The 24,984-nt window shown below is 39.2% G+C and overlaps 1 protein-coding gene across 1 annotated transcript in view; it reads right to left on the reverse strand.

The window, feature by feature from the left end:
• LOC145986690 (aminopeptidase N-like) overlaps positions 1 to 24,984 on the reverse strand; it is a 120,197-nt gene that overhangs the window by 7,339 nt on the left and 87,874 nt on the right. Inside the window, exons 8-10 of the mRNA XM_083121003.1 lie at positions 22,155 to 22,322; positions 7,106 to 7,249; positions 1,303 to 1,384 (exon numbers count right to left, since the gene is read on the reverse strand). Of these exons, the coding sequence (XP_082977129.1) occupies positions 1,303 to 1,384; positions 7,106 to 7,249; positions 22,155 to 22,322 (394 nt within the window). The remainder of the gene's footprint in view (positions 1 to 1,302; positions 1,385 to 7,105; positions 7,250 to 22,154; positions 22,323 to 24,984) is intronic.

A 24,984-nucleotide genomic window follows, 5' to 3' on the forward strand; every position in this document is an offset into this window, starting at 1 on the left:
CGTCCCGTCCCGTGAGCAACACTAGTCCGTATAAGGCACTGTCCACGTGGATTAAATTAGATGTTGCCAATTCAGTTTCAGTATACATTTCTTAACGTGAAGTTGCAGTTGCCTTCTCTTTGCTCGGTTGTATTGTGCTTTTTTTTTTTTTTTACAATGTGTAGGCCTTGAGAATATAACGTCGCAGTTAATGAATGGATGTCTGAACACTGCAAGTAAATGTGACAAGAGCGCTTTCCAGAAAAAGACTTGTGCTGGCTCGAAACCAGGTAAGAGACCGGACTCGAGCTGTGTAAAAGATACCGAACTGGCGTACGAATGAGGACTGTAACCATTGCCGGATTTACAAGCCGCAAAACCCCACAGTGCAGGGGGTCCCGGAGACAAGTAAAGGTAGGTAAGTAGAGGGGGGCCTTTGATAATATTTTGTGGAGGGAACGGCAAGATTTGTAGATCCGGCATTGACTCTAACCATAATGTTGCACATCAGAATAAACAATGGCTCAACAAACTGAATAACTGAAAGTATAGTCTATGCTCTACGTAGATTTTGCTGTAAAGTTAATTTTAAATGGTGGATGGGAAGAATGGATATTATTACTCCATTTATGCATATGTCATCAACGTATTAGGTCGAGACTTCCTTGCCACCAATGGGGTCTCTCCGAATACGTAGTGGTTACGCCTTGTAACAAAGGGTTTGCGAAGGCACATAGTGCTTCCGTTTCCACTTTAAACTCTAGGTCCTGTCTCGATTAGCCTATATGTGCAAAAAGTGGCTTAAAACAAATTCATGCTAAAACCTTACTATGAACTTTGCCGATCATTCTGCACATGAAGTATATAAACCTGAAATGTTATGCCATAATGCTTACAACATACTTCTTCTTAACTACAAGGTAAACTACAATCATTTATGTCGCTCACCGTACACCTCATGCTTTGAAAGGAAAACAGCGAAGATACCGATGTAACACCAAAAAATTTTGGCAAGCTTGATGTAGCTTGCTTGTAGCTTGTCAAAGCCAGTTGCATACCGTAAGCTTGATAGTAACATGATGCAAACTTGCTTCAAGCATGCAGCTTTCGGTAACAAGCTTGCTTGACACGTGGTAACTAGTTGGCTTGATTCAAGCCTGTTGTAAGCTTACAGGAACCTTGTTTGCTTTACATGAAAAGCTTGTTTGAAGAATTGAAGAGAGCTTACTGTGCTATATGGGTAGGGAAGAGTTCAATGACAATAAACAAATGGAGAGAATATATCATTAATCTAAAAGAAATGGAAATAGAAAAAAATCATACCTTCTGCAGATATTCCTCTGTGTTGATACCCCAAATGGAAGATGTAAACATATCTATCCACAATGTAGGGTGGTCAGCATCCCTGGTAAAGAATAACACGCATCAGCGAGTTCATTTTAACTGCAGGCTGCGTGGCATGTCGCGGATGCCGCCATTTTCGACACATGACGTCCCACTTATTCTTACGCAAAAATCTTTAGCATGCATATATATATATATATATATTGCATAACGAGTATTAACCTGTGTATAACAGTTGTTCAAAGTGGTGGCCAACTGCATTCTCGGCATTTTTTGTGAAATTTTGTGACATGCAAATTTCCTCTTTAGTAATTCATGCATGTTCTATTCGTACATTATCTTTCAGTTTATATATAATGTGGAGATTGTTTCTACAGACTCTATTTTTTAGGGTTCCAAACAAATAATAGTCAGTTTGTTTCTTAGTTCCGCTGTCAGTGCTGTAGAAACAGTGCCTGGGTAAATTTCACCCAACTCGCGGTCATATGTTTCAGTTTGATATTCCGTGTTAATTTTTCATCGTCTTATCAAATGTGTCATTCAATTCAAATGTTAGAAATTAATAAAGTTATATTAATCAATGAAGATTTTTACTAAATGCATGCCGTGAAACAATTACAATTTTGGATATTTTTTACCTATGGCGCGTTCTTACGTTATGGCAGAAAACGCTCTTTTTACCGTCTTTTCTCTCTCATTTTTTTTCTCAACTTCATCTTTGCGTAATGAAATAAAAATGTTCAAACTTAAAGAAATTAGGTTATTCGTTAAAGATATTATTAGTTTCATGCTTTGATACAATTAAAATTCAGACTTGAGAAGCAAATTTCTTCTTTTTTTTAACGGGGCGCGTCCTGTTGGGTTAAGAATGGCAAGGAAACAACTTGCAAACAGAAGAAATTCACCAATCAAAATTTCATCAAAAGATGCCGCAAATGTGTGAAAGCAGTTGGCCACCACTTTGTACAACTCTTTTAACACAGTTTAGTACTCGTTATGTAAGATACATATACATGCTAAATATGTGTGCTTAAAAATATGTGGGATGTCACGGGTCCAAAATGCCGGCATCCGCGACATGCCACGTTGTCTGCAGTCATGTGCTATCTCGGCACAAAACCAATGATTGAACTGGAAACTAATCATATTTTAAAAGTATGTCAAAGCACGAAACTTAATAATACAAAAAGGTGTCAATATGTATCACAGTTTTATGTAATAAGCAACAGGCTGTACCAATGTACCAAGTTAGTTATAGATTTCTGTGTTCTGGGCGAGAATATAACCCGTTCTCCCCGTACTTTGGTCAAAGGTTACCATTATCCGTGTACGCTGTCTTATTTTAAAATACCATTCGAAAATAGTAAATCAAAGCTAGAGGTTCCAGGTTCGAAATCTGAACTGGCATCGATATACCATTGTGTTTATCCTATCTTCATTTCCTTATCCTTGCGATTAATTCAACCCAGTCAACACACTAACGTTGCCACAACGTTGTATGTATGTTGTATTTCACAAATACTGTTCACCCGTAATGGCATCATATTGAAATCTCCAGATCCTGACTTTGCAAAACTAATTAGAAACAAAGCTTCTTTTGAAATTTATGGAGCCATAGCAAACATCCAAACACTGAATGCTTCCACTCAAAAGCAACCACAACCACCACATAAATCCCCACTACTATCAGTTGTCATCAGGGGTGTAGAACCTGTCTTAACAGACGAAGAGATCTTTGAGGAACTGGAATGCGAAGGTGTACAAATCCGCAAATGTATCCGTATTCGTAATAACAACGGACCCACATACATGGTGCGGGTCCTAACAGACTCACAAAATGATGTAGACACACTACTACACAGTGGAGCATACATATACAGACGCAGATACAAAGTTGAACCATCCAGTTCTCAACAACCGATTCCATTGCGGTACGAAAAATGCCAACAGTATAACAAGCACACTACTGCTGCATGTCCAAACCGAGATAAATACGGATACTGTTCAAGACCCCATTCAACCAAAGAATGTCAAAACCAAACTGCTCAACCAAAATGTGTCACATGTACGGAAAACCACCCTACATACAGTTACAAATGCAAAGCCAAGCCAGATGCAATAATAAATGTTTTCTTAAAGCCCAACTCCAAAATGAGAATGTGGTTTTTGTGAAAATCCTTAACATAATGGAACCCGTTAATATTAACAGATGCTGCAATTAAAGCCAGTATTGAATTTCCAAACATGATTTCTGTAAATTATGACTGCGCACCCTTCTTACATCTCCAAAGGTACCATTATACAAGTGTAGACATTATGCTAAGTTTACCGTGACTGGACCAGCAAATATGTTTCTATACAAACTGCTTAATACTGTAAATAACATAATTCTTCTTCTTCTTTTATATGACCCTAATACGTTTATATTCTGTTGACTTTAGTCAGCGTTTCTGATATTGTAGTTCTTCCGTGTTCGGTAGATTAGATTGTCTCATTTCACCAGTAACACAGATTGAAATCAATTATATAAACAACTTGAACTATGGCTGGGTGTGACACCTGGATACACCTGCACTACACCTAGTGTCAAAAAGTGCAGAGAACTCGACACGGACTGTTTGCACGATTTGAATGTTTGTTTGTTTTGCACCTGTGTATTTTTTGTGCGTAACACTCAATTGGATATCAATGATTTCTTTTAAAAATTGTTTTTGATCACACACTCAAACATAATGTAACCTTTATATTGTATTAATACTAATCTATTTTTGACACATGATAGTAATTCTTCTCTGAAAAAAGACTCCAGCCTATTTGTCACTACAGCATAACTGTTAAGGAATAAAAATTGAATGTAATGTTAAGGAAAACGGCTATTTAAAATACCAACGACTGGAGAAACAGGAGCGCATAGTACCTTCTCCAATTTTTGAATGTGGTTGCTGTATACCCCTAAATCCTTCAATCCGAATTGAACTCAATATAACCCTTCCAAAAATTTTGATGAACAGAAGATACTGTCGTTCAGAGAATCTCGTTTTTTGTAGCTAAACATACAAAAAGGTTATCTTATCTACGTTATCTTCCTATCCAAAAGAATTCAAACCATCGTGAATCTATTATAACTACTCCATTCTAGTAATAGGGTATCATGCCAAAGGCGTGACTAGAAAACGGGACTACTGGAGTCATAACTCGATAGTCTAATCACTTCATAAAGGGGCCCGATTGAAGCAGCTCGAAAGAGCTTCCTACAAGCACACACCGGCAATCGGCAATCTACAGCGGATGAAAAATCCGCTGACACGAAATCGTATGAAACGAAAATAAGTAAAAGCAGCTTTATGCTTAAAGCACCGTTTACGACAGACGCGGACTCGCCAACGGTTTTAAAGATGGAAATTTGAATTTAACATAAATAGCTCGAGAGATCATTTCTCAGCCCCAGTTGTACTCAGAAATTTATCGCGTGAACAGTTCTTGGCTCCACATTATGGGCTGATTATCGATTGATACGTAAAGCGTTGCCGCGGGGAGTGGTGTGCTATTGAAGTGTCATTTCAGGGACTCAGGGACCGTGTTGTCACATCTAGATTTACAGGTAAAAAACATTCCTTTATTCTCCTATCCATTCTTCTTACAACCCTGCCAGACCAGTCATCCCCGAAGTGTTAATACCGAATGTTTGGAGTGGAGTTTCCTTTGCTTTTCTTTCATCTATTTCCCTCCGCGAAATGCATGAAAACTTTTATTTTTGTCTTTTGGCTTCGTTAGCTCGTACCCCCCTCTTCCGATTATGATATAATTGACGTCTGGTTCTTTTGGACTCTTCATTCATTCATTTCCACATTTTGAATGCCTTTCCACCCTCCAACATTTTTTTTCACACGTTTTCGTTAGTTTTTCGTCGTTCAGGACGCCCGACTTATCTAGCGCGACACGCTAATAAAGGCGCAGCGATACAGCCTCGTTGGGCTAGACCCTACAGTCTCGACAAACCTTATGGTTTGCAATTCCTTATTAATTTTATGTCTTTTTTATTTTGGGAGATCTTTCCTATCCCCTTCCTTCCTGTTTTTACTCTTTTTATAGTTTATTAAGTTTTTACTTTTTTATATGCATTTTATGGACTTTTCTTACATGACGTTTTAGTGTCTACCCTCCCAATCACAGTAATTTTTGTTAATATTTTGGAATGCGGCCCTTACAGGATATTTCCTATATTACTACTATAGCTACCGTAATCAATCTCCTCCGTCTCCATAGTAACGAATATATTTACGCAAGAGCCTTGCCTTTATTTCTGACATATGTTTCATAAATAAGTTCAGAATATCTAAGCTCCTCCCATATACACATTACATACAATACTCCGAAATATTTCTCGGACTGGTCTGGTTAACCTTTTCTTTTTTAGCTACCCCCTTATCCTACCTTCCACACCGTTCGTCTCAGCCAGCAAGGGCCGCCAAAGAGGGATTCGGCAAACCCCTTATCCACTGCCCGCTCCCCCCGGATTCATCAGGTTCATGAGCGTAACCACCAGGAAGGTTCGTGACCAGTTATCAACAGAACTTCGTTCGTGACCAGCAACTACCTGAAGTTTGTTCATGCACAGCAATTACCTGAAGCCCCCCACCACGCAGATTTATCATTTTCGGTACCAGCAACGCCCAGATAGTCTACCCTAGTACGCCCAAGTACCATCTCCACGCCATAAGTCGTAAGAGTGCAGTCACAGTCCGTCCACCCCAGGATCCTCAAGGAGATGCCTCACCTCCCCCCCCCCCCCAAAGAAAGGGCCACACATCAAGAATGCTCAGGGCTCCACCTGTCATTTCCGCTTCGGCAGCCGCCCCTTTTCCATCGCCCAAATTTATCAACACATCAGTTCGCTCCAGTCACATCGTCGCACCTTCCAGGAAAACAGTGCAGTCGCCGCCTGTCAACCCCAGGTTTGCAAAGATACGCCCAAACTGTTGCGTGTGTTCCGTGGCGAGCCCCTTTGCTTTTGTTAGTGTTCCATCGTTTATCTTGGTGTCACCTCATTACCTTTGCGTCCCTCTTGCGAAGCGAGCGAGTCGCTTACGGCTGTCATAGCCGTAGATAACGATCCCCGAAATCTACCTTAAAGATTTTGTACGATAGTTACTTTACTTAATTTGTACTCTAACTCGGAAAACTTGATAAGGAAGTAAAACCTGTTTAAAATGAGTGAAAAACAATTGAATGAAAGCCAGAGCTTCGTCTGTCCGTGTGTAGTTCGCTGCACTTTTTGACACTAAAGTGTAGTGCTGGTGTATCCAGGTGTCAGGCTGGTGCAAGGAAACGACATTCAACCAAGTAGACGAATGGAGGTGTTCAAGTTCACAACGTTCAACAAATGCTTGTCTGCTGCCTTAAATGTTAATTTGATTAGTTAGCACGCACCACGTGACCATACACCATACACTGAACAGCTTTAGAACGTAGTGGAAACGGTGCAGACTCAAGATGCTCCACTTAATACCAAATCTACGAAATAGACGAGTTGGTGTTGCACCGTGAGACCAGAGAGAATCAAAAATTGCAGGGAACTTCTGTTTCGAAATTGGTATTGGAAAGATTATTAAAACAAATATTTGCAAAGAACAGATATTTAGAAATAGAAAAGATACAGGGTGATCCAAATGTAGTAATCATGTTTCAGCAGTTGCTTCACCTGAGAAAAATATTCATCTACAAGCATCTACAAGCATTTTAATGCATCAAGAAAATCTGTAAATATTGAACTCTTACTTACAGTGATTTCCATCCGTTTAAATTAGAATTGAGATGATTCAGCATGTTGCTCCTACCACAATAATTCAAAGACAAATAAAAAAACACCGTTCCAGCTTGATCGATGGTAATTCCTTCTTTCTTGGCCAATATATGATCCAGTACTCTGCAAAAATTAAAAATAATTTTAGATTGTTTATTTATGAAGTCATATTAGCTGCTTTCAATGGAATTACTTGCATTGATCTACAATAAGGGATCCAATTATATGGAAAGACAACCATCAATATGTCATCAAGTAATAGATTTACTCCTAGGGATTGAGGTCTGTTTGCTTCGAAGATTGTAAAAGTAAGTAAGTTTTAAACCAACAATTTAACTTTTGCCTCAGACTTATTTATTGATAATGTTTCGTTTCAATTACTTTGAGATTCTGATGTTCACTTTATTCAGGTAATGCCAGCCAATTTTCCATTCATAATGTTCCCCTCTCGTCTAATATGAAATATTTCAGATAAAAATCCACAAAATAAGCAAATTCATATATTACTACAATATTGCCCGTGTGTTTTAACACACAGAATCATTTATATTAAAAAACGAACAAAGCTTTTGAGAATAAAATTCTAAGATTCGTGTTTGGACTTGAATGAGATTAACCGTCACACCGCACGCAGTGAAAGCCCACAGTTTCCACGGTTGAAAGGTCATTGCTGTGTGCGGTGTTTCAAAGTTCAACGTAAATCTTTACTTGATTGAATAAAAATTTGTTAAAAACCAGTTTCGTAGGTATGAATTGATAATGATAATGGATTTTAAAAACAAATGCAAAGAGCTTTAAAACAAGACCAATTTTGTACTTGTAGGACTATCCAATACTGAAAAATAGGTGTTCGGAAAAATTGATAAGAACAATTTTTTGACAAATTTTGAAAATCTGAAAATAAAGAATTATGTCATAAACGTTTCTGCCTGCACTATACTAGAATTGCATAAAGACTGGACCACCCGTTTCTTATTTATAGAATTTCAAAGAGAGCGATCAATTACAACACTTAGAAGAAAATACTTTTTTGTTCTCACGACGATAACAAATAGAAGGCATACTTGAAATAAATTTGGTTAGCATAGATTAACGCATAATTGAATAAGCTAAATTTTAGCCTACCTCGTTTGTATGTAGGTCTACTGGTTAATTTCTAATTTGAGTCCAAACTCGAGTATCAATCATTTTTAATTAATTTATTTATTTATTCATTTATTTATTTAAAGACATGACACTACAGGCAAATTGCCACTTACAGTGTCTTGTATTATAACACTGTTTGGTACACAAAATATGCAATCAGAATAATTCATAAGGTACAATACTATGATAATATGTGTTACAGTAATATAAAAATTAATATAAGATTAGATATGAAAAAGAAGTATAATGATTAACCCGACAGTTGGGGTTAGAACTTGCACATATTACCAAGAAAATAACCAAGGAAAAACATATGAGCTTCACCTTACATTTATAAACTATGATATATAGATGTAATGATAGTAATTAGTAATTAGTAAATAACACAAAATGAAAATGAAAAAAATACCTGTCCATAAAGAGGCTGAACTACTAAGCAATGTTAAGTCTGGTGTTGGAAGTAAGTTTCAGTTTCCTTTTCTAACCTTCGAAAACTTTGGAAGATGTCTACCTTATCATATGTCTTTGCAATTTCGTTATATAACCTACACATTCTCCGACTGGGTGCCGCATTGGCTGACTTTGTTTGAGCTCTCGGTACTTGAAACAGCTCTTTCCGTGGTCTTACCTTATTATATGGTACATATAAAAGGATTTCTGACAGCAGCTGAGAGGAATCTAATAAGTTGTTTAAAAGTTTATGTAAGAATAGTAACTGATGTATGTTTCTTCTATCACCTAGGGATTGTACATTGAAGTATTTTTTTAGTGTATGATAAGGAGTATATTTGGGGTAAACGCCGTCTCTTTTCAGTCCTAGGAATCGAAGGAACTTGTTTTGCACATTCTCTGTTCTGCTGGTTTCATTTAGGTTTTGTGGGGACCAGACGATAGACGCGTATTCCAATTTCGACCTTACGTAGATATTGTATAGCATTTGGAATGTTTCTAACTTCTTAAAGTCGTTTCCCATTCTCATTATAAACCCTAGGTTTCGGTACCCTTCTGCTACAATGCGGTCGATGTGTTTTCGGAAACTGTTATTTTCTTCAAACTGAACACCAAGATCTTTATAACTTGAAACTCTGTGTAACGTGTGGCCACTAATTGTGTAAGTGTGCGTGTAGGGTTGTTTCTTTCGAGTGAAAGTTATAATTTTGCATTTGTTAAAATTGAGTTTTAGTTTGTTTTTAGCTCACCATTCTACAAGACTTTCAATGCCTTTTTGAAGTTCCAAGCTATCATTATCGTTCGTTATAGACTTAAATATTTTCAGGTCATCCACGTACAAGAGTTTCTTGGAATGTAGCAGGCATTCTATGAGATAGTTAACAATCACAAGAATAGCAGTGGACCAAGGTTCGATCCTTGCGGGACACCCGAGGAGATCTGAAATACAGTAGACATGCTATTATCATATCCAACATACTGTTTTCGGTCTTTCAGGTAGAAGGAGATTAGTTTTAAAACACGGACTGAGTGGTTAAGATGGTGAAACTTTTGGAGAAGTGTATCATGGTCAACAAGATCGAACGCCTTTGGAAAATCAGTATAAATTACATCAACTTGCCCTTTCCCGTCCAGTATCAAGGTTATAAAGTCAGAGATTTCCAATAAATTTGTTACAATGGACCGTATAGGTGTGAATCCATGCTGGTGAGGGGACAGTATCGGATGAAGGTGTCTGGAAATGTATTTACATAAGATTTGTTCGAAGCGTTTTGCAGGAGTTTAAATAAGAGCGACTGGCCTATAGTTGTTGATATCAGCTTTGTCGAAGGTGTTTGGTACGGGACACACCTCAGAAAGCTAACATATTTCCGGGAAAACGCAGGTGGAGAGTGAAAGGTTGAATAAGATGTGTAGCAGGTACTTAAGGCTTTCCCAGCATCTCTTATCACGTACCATATGGACCATATCGGGACCAACAGATCTTTTCGGTTTTAGTGATTTTATTGCATCTTCCACGTCATTTAGGGAAATTTCACCAATATGGAGCATGTCCAATAGTTCGTTAGTGTTATCCAGGGGGAATGTTTTTTTGTAGGTTGATTTGTCATCGCTATAGACTGACTTGAAATGACGAGCAAATGTATCCGCAATTTCTTTTCCGCTTCGTAGAGATTTATTTTAGTAGGTGGTGGGGTGGGTAGGTGTTTTCTTTCTTTTGTTTTTTACAAAGGACCAAGATCTTTTGGGATCGTATTGTATACCTAATTCACAGTTTAGCAGATATTCATCGTACTCCTTGGAGATGCGTTTTTTAACGTTCTACCGCAATTCTTTAAATTTAGCTTCATGAAAGGCGGCATCGCCGATCTGTCTTTTCCATTTCCGATAATGCATAGTTTTAAGAGCTATATCCTCTTTTATTTCCCAGGTGAACCAGAATGGATATAGTTGCGACTTGAGATTCATGTAGGGGACGCATTTATCAAATACCCAGTTTAAAATGCCATAGAATGTACGGACCACATCATTTATATCTTTAAAATTTCTTAATACATCCCAGTTTACAACTTGAAATTCTTTGAATAGTTTTAAAAAATCAGCCTTTTGAAAATTATATCGTTTTTGTCTTGCCTCGGGTTTGATTTTGCGCGGTTGTGGGTAAGTAGCACACTGCATTAGTGCAGGATGGTACTTATCTTCAGGTACTATCGGAAGCTCATTCATTTCAACAGATAGGTAGTTCAAATTGGTTATTATTAAGTCTAACGTTTTGCCATAAGTGTTTAACACATCGTTACAGTTTTTTAATGAATGGAATTCGAGGAAATTTTGCAAATGTAGACACGTGTTTCCTGAATTTAGTAAATCTGAATGTGAGCCGACGATTTCTGGAATATTAAAGTCGCCTGTCAGAAGTAGTCGACACCCAGTCGGACATTGCGAGGTTATGTGATCAAACAGTGTATCGTATGTTTTAGATGGGGAATCAGGCGGGACATATACTACACACATATTCAAGTTAGTTTCATCATCCATTTTAACTTTAACAATTAAACATTCAACGGTAGGGTCCTCAAGATTGCAGTATATTTTGGAGGCTTGGAATTTCCGTCGAACACCCAGCAGGACACCTCCGCCTTTGGTTTTTCCCCGAGGAGATCGGGTCACGGTCTGTCCTGAATACGACGTATCTGTCGTCAAACAGTTACTCGTTAGCATGCGCAGACGTTAACCAAGTCTCGGAACATGCCACCGCATCGTAATAATTGGATAATACACTTAGGTAAAACTGTTTTGTTTTCGTTCTTAGCCCTCGTACGTTTTGATATGCAATATTAAAGTGTTTGCTATTGTTATTCTTATTGTGAAAGTTTAACTGACCAAAGGTGTTTCGTTTTGGATTGCAATTTACTGAGTCACAGGCAAGAGGGTCGCTTTCTTGCATTCCTGTGATACGTTCTTGCAATTTGACGCGTCGTATTATTATACTATTAATATTAACTTAATAATACTCAGCGGTGAACGATGAGACTCGGTGAAGTACATAGACTCCTCTCAGGTACAGGGATACTGTTAGTCAAAGACAATATTCACAGCACAGAGAAATAAAACCACATTACTGCAGTATGTATAAACTGAAAGGTTTTATTCTTTATTTATTGCAATTATAATGCAAATATACTTGAGACGAAGGCGAGGATTTCGCTTTGTCGATGAATTGGCTCAATTAAAACGCATAAACTCAATGCGTGGCTATCGGCAAGCCTATGATCACATAGACCTAGCTTGCGCCCCGAACTACCATACCAAGATGTATGCACAACACCGAGGAGTTCTTTTTAAGTTTAAAAGCTTCGTCGATCCGTCGCGAAAAAGTGTGTGATGTTTCTTACGCGATATCCTCGCTTTTATACTATTTTCGAGAACACAGATTCAAGTACAGATGAATCACTCACTATCTACAAAAGGATACTATCAACAAAACTGACATCTATACGTCTTTAGAAATACAAATTCGTATAGTGCACTCTCGCAAACATAAAGATACATTAAACTACTCATAACAGAGAATAAAATACAATAAACATTAAACAAAAGATATACATTACAAACAGGTGCATTATTACATACAATAACACAACATTTACGTGTCCTTTCATAAAAGTATAATATATCAGTGACATATTTTAAAGTTGTGACGTCACATAAAAATATGGATCATATCACCTGAATCGAGGGGGATCTCGCGGCCTCATTGCTTTCCCAGACAGAGACACTCGGCGTCAGCTTACCTGATGTTGCAAACGATGGGCGTGGCTACGTGAAGGTCCTCAAGCAAGTTGGCGGTCGCTCGGCCCTACTCTTCCTTGTCCTCTGGGATCTCTGGGGAAAGGGAGGGGAGGGTTTTGTCGTTGACCAGCCGCAGGACGACCTTGGGTGTTGTTGTCATCAGCATTCTGGGCGCCCGGAAAATCCTGCAGGTATCGTAGCGTATATTTGCGACCGTCAATAAGGAGATGTCGGAAACTCAGCTGGGATCGATGACCTTTCCTGCGGGCGTCGTTCATGAACGGGAGCAGCAGTTGGCGTTCCTTCCTCACACTGAGCGAGCAATCTTCATCCATGAACACTCTAGCGAAGAAATCTGCAGACAATCGGGGAGGGTCCTTGCTATATACGTGTTTTTATTCTATGACAACGTTGAATGTCATCCTCACCTAAACCCACTTGCAATTTCGTTTCGATGAGGTCATTCACTTTCCCCTCCGTCGTCTCCCAATCTTCCTTGCCATCCTCCTGGGGGATGCCAAAAGACACCAGGTTCTCACGCCTACTCCTGTTCTCTTGGTCATCAAGACGATTCTCTAGCCAGTTGCAGTAACCTTGTAACTCACCGACTTCGTGAACGAGTTTGTTTACATCGCTTTCCATGACCGAAACTTTATCCAACAAATGTGTAACTCTGTCGTTCAGTTGCCTCCCTTCCTTAACGATGGATTCATTGGAGCACTGCAATTGTTTCAACAGTTATCGAATTTCACTCGTTTCCACTTGTTCTGACATCGGGGGCCCAGGTTTTTTTTTCGCACACCACCGATAACTAAAAACGTCAACACTATTACTCCATATGTGTAGAAACATTTCGAGGTTGTCAGCCCTGCACATGAGGCTACACCGGAAGGCCTGGAAGCCCGAACAAAACGCGCCCGATTCTCGCCCGGTAGATGGCTAGGTACACTCAAAATCGAATGAAACGTCCCCCCTTACGGTTATGCAACCCGGAATTTTATATCATCTAGTTTCGCCAGGAATAGCAGCTCGCGAGAAGCGTAGTGTTTCCAACTCTTGAATCTAGCCACAGATTCACGCGACCGGGTGGAGATCTTGCTTTCCTCTTGATTTGATTTTAACGGAAAAGAAGTTTATTTTGAGAATGTCTCTGGTAATAATAACAAGTGTTATTAACATTTATGCTTGAGTTTTTTATTATTCTTTTACCACTTCCGAACGAATATGTGAAGATTCTTTTTTCATTTTGCAATAACGCTTTCGGCATTTTTCCTTCAGAGTTATTCTTTTTGTTTTTAAATTTTTGGCGACATCTGATTTGGAAAAAGTTCCACGAAGTTTGTTTTAAGTGTAAATGCATCTGGACATACAGTGTAGAGTGGGATTCGAACAACAAATATGAGCTTCCGTCGCGAATCGAACCAGCGCTCCTTTCATTACGTTTTCTTTCCACGTTTATTAAAATTTGCTTCCTTCAGCCTACTTCCGATTGTCGTATATTTCAATTCGTATTCCCGTTTTTTTTTCATTTGCATTGTTCGAGCCGTGATAACTTTCTCTCTTAATCTGGTTATTCGAATACTTTTATACTTAATTTTTTTTCCTTTTCTCGATTTTCGCTTCGCACTCACAGATTTCGGTATCGCGCTTTTCCATATTTTCAGTAATTTAATTCTTTGACTATTTTTAATTTGCCCTTAGTCCGAATCAAGAAAATATGTTAGGAAATGTTTCCCGTGTAAATCTTATTGTATGGTGGTGTAAAATTGATGCTAGCTTTTTCTTGCGATAAGGGTTTTGAAAGTGCAAGGGTCTCATTTATTAACCATGGTGGGAAGGGGGGGGGACGGAGGGGTGCCAGAAACCTTCCAGTCGGAATATGCCTAAAACGAAAAGTATAGATCGAACACAACGAAAAAAATCCTTGGGACGAAAAGTACCCGCGCAGATCTCCCTTCTTCCCTTCAGTTCGGGCCATAAGGAAGCATGGTCCACTCTCCCCCGCCCCTCCTCGCGGGAGTACGGTGCACAGGAGTCGTGGGTCTGCGCAGGTTGTTTTGCTTGTGGTTCCACTCTTCCATCAGCATGTGGGTGCTGAGAAGGCTATGCTATCTGCGAGTGAGGGGGAGGGGGTGACGAGCAACACTGCCACAGCGAGTCGCTGTAAATGATTTCATTGTCTGTGCTGGGTGAAACCGGTTCTTGGTGCTCCTATACTTTTCCGATACATTTCTGCCAGCCTTTCTAGCGAAGCGAGGTCATATGTTCCAGATTCGAAATCTGGTCAGGCATGAATGTATCACTGAGTTTGTCCCGTCACAATTTTATAAATTGATAATTCATCCGTATTATCGCGATTAACTCAAGAGGCAGAAGAGCGATGTAAAATAACCGAAATAGAAATTGATGCATTTGTGCCTGGTGCTAGTGTAACGACGAAGTTAACTCTTTATAAATGATGAAATAGGTAGCCCTTGCGCTCAAATACACTTATACCTTGGCACAAAAAAAAAAAAATCCAACTTATCGCTGATCTCTTACTACATTTGGAATACAGCCAAGAGCGATGTAAAGCAATGCAATTACATTGTGAATGTTTCACATCCTATAGTCTTTCTTTTTCTCGTAGCGGGGGTGGGGGTTCATTCATTACAAATATCTAGGAATGGATTTAGCAGCAATCCGTGATATACTTAAATATCATAACATGCTGCGTAGCCAGGGTTCTTGGGTCCTAGCCTCTGATAATGAGTTTTTCTTTTTCGTTGTTTCTTCAATCTTCATCAATTTCCCTGAAGCATCATTCATCCTCTGTCGCCATTGGCTATATGTAAAAGTTGACATAACATTAGTAAATTTTGAAAAGAAAACACAAGGATCTGCTTTTCTCATAGAACGCCAAACATGCACATTTCTGTATTTTATGCTTTCAGCGCTATCATTATTCTTGTGAGGCAATGGAATTGAAGCAACTCTCACAACTAACGTAAACTACATATCACTCAGGCATGACAATTCTCGCGGGCAAAGTGGATTTTTTTTTGTAATGGCACATGGTAGCGCAATAACTATCTTCTGGCCTAGATTTAAATCCGTACTTTTTATTCCAGTTGAGTGATTGACTCACAATTTTGCCATTGAAGGTTTGGGTTGTATTTGGGTTATACGTATTGTGTTTTTGGTGGGCTAGGAAAAAGCAATCCCAAAGGTTCGCACTGAACAGAAAATTGTGTGCTTTTCCTCTCTCTCTCTCTCTCTCTCTCTTCCAACTCCGTCTCTCTCTCTCACCCCAAGTCCCCACTATTTAGGTAAAGTGTTGTTAGAAACATATTTTCCGAAGAATATCCACATTGAAAATAATATTCCCCAATTGTTTTGATAGGGCATTTCTATTGCTCCGAACGAATTATCTCCGTAAGAGGACTAGGGCCTCCCCGATGGCGCAATCGTAGTCGTCACCTTTAATCAAGGGGTCCCGGGTTCGATACCCAGTGGAGCAACATAGTGGTTCGGAACCCACTATAAACTGTAGGCCCAGTCCCAATTAGCCTTTCTGTGCACAAAGTGGACTTAAAAAACAACAATTCAATTCAATTGAATTATCTTATCAATATTTTTAAATCTGCATGCACCTGCTTAATTTAATAGATTATACATTTATATTCATTGCGGGCAGAAATGTGCGAGAAAACAATGCATTTTTTTCAGGGAATGCATGAGTCAATAATAATGTATATTTTACGGTATATACTCTTTTATATTGCATTGATTCAATAGTATCCTTATTTCCTAAAGCAAGCGTGAGTTTCTTTGCACACACCACGCAGGCCCTGCTTGACGTAAATCTCAGATGCAGTAACTTCACGGTTGCCTTTTGCCACCACGCTTTGGCTTTAATTCGAGCCCCGGTGGGTGCTTCGTTCGAGATCCTGCAGCAGTTTTACTCGTATCTATGCCTTGAGCATGTCACTTGCAACGGAACCAATAAAATGAAACTTTCTGCACCGTAATGGGCGTGAAACTCTACATGCACCAATGATAAGGTGTTTTCAAGAGGCATGTGCCACGTGTAGCATGTCCCTTCGGTCCGAATGTTCCTTTACGATATCATTTCATCATGCCTTACTTTCGGAATTTACAAGAGAGAAGATAGTCCGCATGTTCTTGTGCGGCGGATCTGCTGCACTACAGATTGCTACGACCCTTGGTGTGGACGATTCTTGCGTCAGGCGTTGGATTCGGTGTTACGAGGAAAAAGGGGACCAAGGAATGAAGTGAAGACCCAACAAAGGCCGGCCGAGGAAGGCAACCAGGGAAGAAGATGCAGGCATCATTGAGATGAGCGAGGGCAATCCCTTCATGGCTACAACGAAGATTCGCCAAGAGTTGAAACTGGAGTGCCATGCTGCAACAGTTCGGCACCGTCGAGAAAGAAGCAATGATGCATTTCCATCACGAAGCACGGATCAGTTTTCTTTACAATATTTACCAGCTCCTCAAGAATTTTGGCAGAACGTAATTTTGAGCGACGAGAAAGTATTTTCGTCTGACGAAAATGGTCAGGTTTTTGTTTGGAGGCGCAACAACACTCGCTACGGCCCCGAGAACATTTCTACCCATGCTAGGAGTGGCAGGATATCCGTGGCGGTGTGGGGATGGATCAGTTCGTCTGGAGTAGGTGGATTGGTGGAAGTGTCCTCGAAAATGAATTCGCAGTAATACATCGCAGTGCTGGAAAACCACACGCTTCCCAGCGTGCGAGAGAGACACCTTGAAGATGAGATTTCGCACGTGACTTTCGATCAAGACAACAGCAGCGTCCATACATCGAAAGCGAACACCACCTGGTTTAATCAGCCCCCAGGAATTTCAAGAGTAGATTGGCCAGCGAAGTCTCCCAATCGAAAACATTTTCACGTGTTTGATGTTTGGGAGAGTTTAAGGAGAAGACCGAACATCTTCTCGTGAAATCCTTGCCTCGTCGACTAGATGCAGTGCTTGAATCCAACGGCGGGTGGACACAGTATTGAAACCCCGCATGGTTTAACCGATGTTCTTTGCTACATCCCAGAACAAACTAATTGCACACATCTCCATATGCAACTTATGTTTCCAATTCTTTTTTATTGATACCTTGGTGCTCATGGTTACTTTTTCACACACCTGCACCATTATATTATATTCTATAATATTAATATTCACATTATTGACAGATATGATTCACATTAAATTCAAATGCGCAGCACACATGCACCCATTCCTAACACTTAACTATTAGTTACATTACACCTATCACGTTGTCACAGTTCTAAATCAGTGGTGCCCAGGGGGAGGGGCATTATGGCGCAGACTGTGATGGAAATTTGACTGAGTAAACAGGGAACAAGTTTAATTACGTTATCAATTAGCCATTGCTGTTATACAAATAGTAATTTGTAGATTGTCAGGGGAATTGTTACGGGTAATAAGTAATATTGGTGGGGGGGGGGCGATATCCAACTCTTACATATTAGGCCTTAGATTGATAGGGAAATTATGGTGGGCGATTAATGAAGTTAGTGGGATTTTCAGGTAGCTGGATTGATAATTATTTTGGGGGGCAGGGATCCCAACTCTTGTGTATTACTATTACGTCTTAGATTGCTTTTTTGGAGGGAGCAATATCAACAGGAAGTCTAAAATTGGCATGGAAATTTTGTTGGGAAGATTGAGTATTAAATTTGAGGTGGAGGGGAGGGGAATGAAGTTTTGATACAGTCTTATGTCTTAGATTGTGAAGGGACTCGAACCCGGAACATTCGGTGTCTGGATCGTTAGTCCATCACTAACCGCGCTTGGCCGCAGAGAAGGTTCTCTTTGGTGGCCAAGCGCGTTAAATGGTCCACTTCCGATACCACGAAATTTCCGGGTTCGAGTCACGGCTTCAGTATTGGTATCATGGTGTCAATTTAATCTAATCGTCACTCATCCTCATTAGCCGAAAGTGGCAGAAGAACGACTTAAAATAACAAGAGGTACAAAAACAACTTTAACCCTCTAGTAATTTCTGATCAATAGATGCGTATTAGCTTTGATTGTTGACTCTTTAATGATAAGCTTACGATTATTATTGTTAATATGGATTGCCATCCATCAACAGAAGGACGGACCAATCGATCATTTAATTCATGTCGTTTTTTTGGTATTTGTCCCCCCTTCGGATCAGCTTCGAAACCTAAGGAAATGATTAGATGTCTGTCTGAAGTTAGTGACAATGGTTCTTTAATTTCCCGTCGCTCTTTCAGCCGGCGCGGGAACCACCTTTATGGCAGTGATCCTCTGTTGCCGCGTTTACCTACGAAGGAACTCGTGGCCAAACAACGAATTAGGTCTACCTCTTGGGCAAGAAGCGGCAACTTCACAAAGCCCTCTTCTCCGAAGCAGCCAGCCGGGAAACAGAATTTTGTCAAAATAACCCTTCTGCTCTGTGAATGAACACCGGTTCTAACAGCGTTTCTATACTTAATTGGACATTATCCATTGTTTTTCTTTTTGATTGACTATATATTCTATCTATATATTTCTAGACATATCAAGCGATCACCTCTTCTCTCATCTTCAGGCGATCAATTTTTGCTATGTCTGTAGTGTGATTGGAACTATGACAGTCCGTGATTTTTTCCAAATCCGGTCCGTTAAGCAACCAGTCTTAGATGCCCATTCGAAATCGACAGCTATAGAGCAAAATATGTTTGAAGTGAAGAGTCTTATTGAATGAAACATAGCTCGACTCACCCTCAAATTTGAATTTTTTTTTAGATAACTTGCTTGCACTTCGTATAGAAAGCACCACGAGACTGAAAATTCACACTATTTGGCATGGCAAATAGACCTTATTCCAGCTTCCCTGAAAGTTCGATGTAGTTGTCAGTCATTAAGTTCAACGCTATCTGCGCGTGTGTTGTGATGGGTTACCGTGTTTCAATTTTGTTTTAATTCCATTTCATGCTCAAAAAGGCTACCCGAAGTGGGACCTACAGTTGAAAGTGTGATCCGAACCACTAGGAATCGAACCTGGGACTCCGTGATTATAGGGGGTTAACGCGTTCATGGCTTTACAGTTTCGTGAATTCAAGGAAGCCAAGGTGAGAAAAATGTGAAGAAATATCTTCTACACGGAGCTAAATCAGCATAACCGAACGCATATAATGAGATGATTTATTAGTGTTACCAGACTAAAGGTGTGGAGTGCGGCCTGTTGCCTCTTTCATTACGGAATTCCACATGTAAAAATTGATCAGCTCTTATTGCTAGTAACCATTATAGGCTTAGACCAAATTCTGGCGTTTATATTTCAATTCACTTCCTCAACAAATCCTTTCTCGATTGACTAGATTTTAAGCGGAGCGTCATTCAGTTGTTTGTGAGTGTTCTCTTTGCAGAAGCAACAGCAGCTCGCTCGCACCCACAGTGCCCCGCCCACTCGATGAGACGCGTGGTCTGTGCAGTGCAGAACAATGACAGTGTTGCCTCTCTATTAGATCTTTGTGTTCTCTTTTGCCTGCCACTACACACACATTTCAGACAATTCTTCCCATACAACAAATGGAAAAGCAATCAGGCAACTGTTAAATGGCTCTTTTCTAGATTTTCTATTAACACTTTCCACGGCCAAGATATGTTAACTTGGTTCTGTTTTGTATTCCCACAATTTGGCTTCGTGCAGTAGGGCTTTATATTGCAAGCTAAAAAAAACAACGTAGGCAGGTATTTTAACATTTTAATTTTCATCCGTTTCATGATTGTGTGAAAGAATATGGTGGGAAAATACACTACTTGAGACAATATCACTAATAATAATTGGCCGCCGCTGTGCCCGAGCGTGGTAAGCCGTCGGCTTTTGATCTCGCTGCCGAAATTCCCGGGTTCGAGTCCCGGCCTGGGTATGATTGTTTATGAGTGTTCCCTCATGAATTTTATCATACACTAATCCTCATCGTTGCGACTAGCCAAAAGTAAAGTAAAAAAAGAGAAAGATATTAGTAATAATAAAAATATGAATCTAGCTCCCCATGGTTCCTTTATGACTGTCCTCTTATCAATTTCATCGAGTCATCATTCATCCTCATTGTTGCGATTAGCCAATAAATGGTAGAGAAGCTGCGAAAAATAAGATGTAAAATAATAACAGAATTTTCTCCACAGAAGGAATAATAAATGCTCCAGAAAACATGCAATACAGGAAAAGAGTGTCCTGTAATGTGAGTCTGTAAACCAAATGCAAATCACGAATGAAGAAGTTACGTGAAGGTTTCGTCTTCTACGAAGCAATACAGGCTTGGATGGCGTAGTGGTATCGTCGTCGCCTTGTAATCAAGGGGTCCCGGTGGAGGCACAAAGTGGTTCGGATCCCACTTTAAACTGTAGGTCCAGTCCCGATTAGTCATACTGTGCATTGTGGACTTAAAACACCAAATCAACAACCAACCAACCAATACGGGGTTGGAAACACTACGGTTATAGGTTTGGAAAAACTGCTCCTCTCGGGAACTATTCTACCAGGCGAAACTAGACGATATAAAATTCCGGGTTGCATAACCGTAAGGGGGGGCGTTTCTTTCGAATTCTTGTGTACACTCCCATCCTGGCGACACTCGGTTTAGCACCCCGCGGACCACGAGCAATACGAAAGCACATCCGTTCTCTTCAACCACTCGAAACCACTCCGACAGTAAAGAGAATTCTATCTTATGATGTTCAAATATTTTCTTTTGTTTATTGGGATATAATTATATCATTACTTTCAATAATATTTACTCGTGCTTCTCTTGCTAAATACACTAATGGAGATCATGAATTACCTCGTATCTTTTTGTTTTGTGATAACCCAAGTTCCGCTCTAGACGAAAGCATTTTCCTTGACATTTTTCTTAACATTTTCTTAATTCTACCGTGTAGAGTGAAATCTTATATCATTTTGTTGCCATAGCATATTCCAAGACCTTTTTATAGATAGAATCGATTCTAATTTTCTTAGCATTTCGAGTACTTCAACCAATCAGCCTGCGAGCTTTAGATCACGAGTTTAGATGTAATGGTTACCGAAGGATATGAAGACAATGCATCACTACTCATTTTTGAAAGCCGATAACTATTCAACCGAGTGGAAAAATATTTAATACGTAACCATTTTAGGTACAAATCAATGGCGCTGCTTAAATTCGTGCTTTATATCAGTATACGTACAGAAGAGTAAACACCGACCGCTGTCAGAAATATCTCAATATATAGGTGAAATTTATGGTTACTCAACGCTACAAAAAATATGATGGGTTTCACACTGTTTCCACGGTATCTCGTAAATTAAATAATCAGTCCTCCTATAAATTACATCTCTTCGTCTTTTCATTTATTAGTTACTAAGTGAATACCGGATGACTCGTATGCCATTCGTGCTGAAGAGTATCTAATGTTTTCTGCACGCTTCGCATCGCATTTGCAAGCGGAAATGTTACATGAAAGGCTACCGTGTAAAGCACTGCCTGTCATAAAAATGCTATAAGATTTTTTAAAGCATATATGCTAAAAGAAAGGCTTCCGTCTAAATCGGGCTTAAGTTAAAATCTTCAGCGAGTTATACAGAGTTAAATCCATTACTCACCTCTGAACCTTATAATCGTCCCTACCACAGGAAGCCAACGTCGAAAGGAAGTGGTCTCTGTTGTCAGAGTCGTAAGAGCTCGGTAGATTGAGATACCTCTCGAACAGGAAGTCCCACTCTTCTCTTGATGCAAAATTTGAAATGTGGCAAAAAGCCCTGCTAAAGATGCTAGGGGAAGAAAGCAGAATCTGTAATCGACATGGGAAGAAAAGTAAAACTACTATACTATAGACGGTGTGATAAATATTTAAATGTATTGAATAATATCATGCTATTGTTTGTGAGCCACATAACACTTTGGTATTTCACTTATTTTCACCTTCACTGTGAACAAAGTATATCCAACATTAACTTGAATTAAGAAACAAGGGTGATGGCAATTGATGATATATATTTCATTAATGCCAATTACTACACGCAAGAGGGACGATGGGACTAAGGCCTCTCCCTGAGATAATAAGGAAAGACAAATGAAAGCAAAGGAGATCGAGAGAAGCAAACGTAGTAAATGTAATCTCCCACAAAATGAAAGCCGAATACTATCTTTGACTTTAAAAAACTCTTAAAACGAAGTCTAAAAATGGTAATTAGACATTTATTACCTCTACATACATTATTAATAGCAGAGGAAATAATCGATTTTACCCGGAAATAATTTCAACACAAATGTTTTTTTGTGCCAGATTGTGCGTAGTGGTGTCGTGAATAATATATTAAGTATCCATCATCCAAATATTTTGGGGAAAATCCGCCATCTTGGAAAATGACGGCAAGGATTTACCTTGAAAACTAAAATATTGTAATATATCGAAAACGGTACATTGTATGTACGCAAAATGTGAAGATAACCAAAATGAAAGAACAGAAAATTTGCGAAATTATGTTTTTTTGTTTGATAGAGCTACCAGATATCTTAATTGAATTAGAAAGGTTCAAATATTTTCTTTCGTATTTACAATTAGGTAAAAGTTGGTTTCTGACACAAAGAGAACAGCAAATATTGAAAAAAACTATATAATGTACATCCAAAAATCACTGAACAAAATCTATAGCTTATGATTTCCTTTAGAGATTGCTTTTTATTTCGTGGTATAAGTGTCAATGGTTGAGGAGATATGTATTTTAAAGCAAAGCTTCCTTTTATCTTATGTGTTCCATTTCTTATGATATTGCTCATAATACATTGTTTTCTGAAGTATTTCGTTCACTGGCGTTTGTTACTTGTTGTTTTTGTTGTTTAAAAATGTATACACACAGTAGCAGCGATTAGGTGTCTGAACTGAGCAAGGGAGGGGGGGGGGAAGGACTTGGACAGTTTATTTTCTATATACTGAAATTAGAAAGAATCGTATTGAAAATGGAATTCGGACAAATGATTTTGTGTGAAATCCACTGGTAGGCAAGGTCATTAAGATACCATAGTGAGTGGACAAATGTTTATATGAGAGGGACTGCTACCCATGCCCCACGTCTAATAGCCGCCACTGTCAATACATTGAACTATTATGATAAAGTTTTTAATCGGTCACTTTGCCATTGAGTCATTGGAGAATATTTCATAGATACCTGGTGCTAACATGTTAAATTTAATCATTTCCTGTACATAGAGACGTGCACTTGTAGCACAGGTGTTCCCACTGATGCAGCAAAAGGAGAACATACGCATAACTGGTTGAAGATGTAAACTCTACATCCCAATACGCTCGGCTTTAAAGAAAATCGGAAGAATATCGACCATGCTAATGTATTGCATTAGCGTCTACTTCTGAATTGAACAGTCCAACGATTATTGAACGTATCTCTGAAATAAGTTCATTTGCAACATGCACTTTGCTGCTTCAAGTAGCTTGAAGAGTGCTTCATATACTATGAATGATCCCTTGTGTCTCTGGCTAAGGCGTTTTGGAATTTATTTGATCTGATAAGCTACATTCTCGTGTAATTTTCATTCACAGTCAATTTTAATCTCAATATGCTTTTTATTATTTCTCTTCTTGATTTCAATATTCATCTATATGGACTTCCTTCTCAATGGACGATCTGGATATGGACTTCCTTCTTAGTGGACGATCTGGATCGGGACTTCCTCCTTAATGTACAGTCTGGATCTGGATTTCATTCTTCGTAGATGGTTTGGATATGGACTTTCTTCTTAATTTCCATCTATTTCAGCTTTTTCTAAGATTTGGGGATTACTTTATCCTTCTCACAGCATTTCGCCTTAGGCTTTGGGAACTATACTAATTTCCTTCCTCTGGATCCGATTTGAAGGCGCCAACACTAAGTATGGGTAACACTTTACTATACCTGAGACAGATTTCTTCAAATTTACAGGAGAAAGTACTTACGCAAATCATTTTCAGTAGCGTTGTTGATGTTCGGGAATGTAATTTTGATTCATTTTAATGCGAATGCATGTGGTTTTGTACGAAAATCTATTTCCGACGCGCTATTGCTGCTGCCGCCATTTGCTTCCTGCATGAGAGCACAATATGCTCTCGTATTGTCCGTATATGCTAAATTGAACGAAAGGAGTGCTAATGGAACCAAACCTAACAGGCCTAACCTAACCCAGTAGGCATACCTCGTCCCCGTGATGGTTTGTGGGGCTATCGTGAATTTTTGGGCTAACGTCAATGGTTTGTCTGGCTCAAGGAACGATCAACGGTAAGCTATCGCCATGTTGTGTGTGGAAATAAACAAGAACAGTAAGTACTCGTAAATGGAAGAAATATACATTACTTTCCTAACAAATACAATTATTTCCCCTAAATAAGTGTTCCGGAATTCAGAATAGTACGTTAGCAATGTAAAAAAGTGCGAGAGAAAT

This window comes from Lepisma saccharinum, chromosome 4 (genome assembly GCF_977018435.1).
Source record: "Lepisma saccharinum chromosome 4, izLepSacc3.1, whole genome shotgun sequence".
NCBI lineage: Eukaryota > Metazoa > Arthropoda > Insecta > Zygentoma > Lepismatidae > Lepisma > Lepisma saccharinum.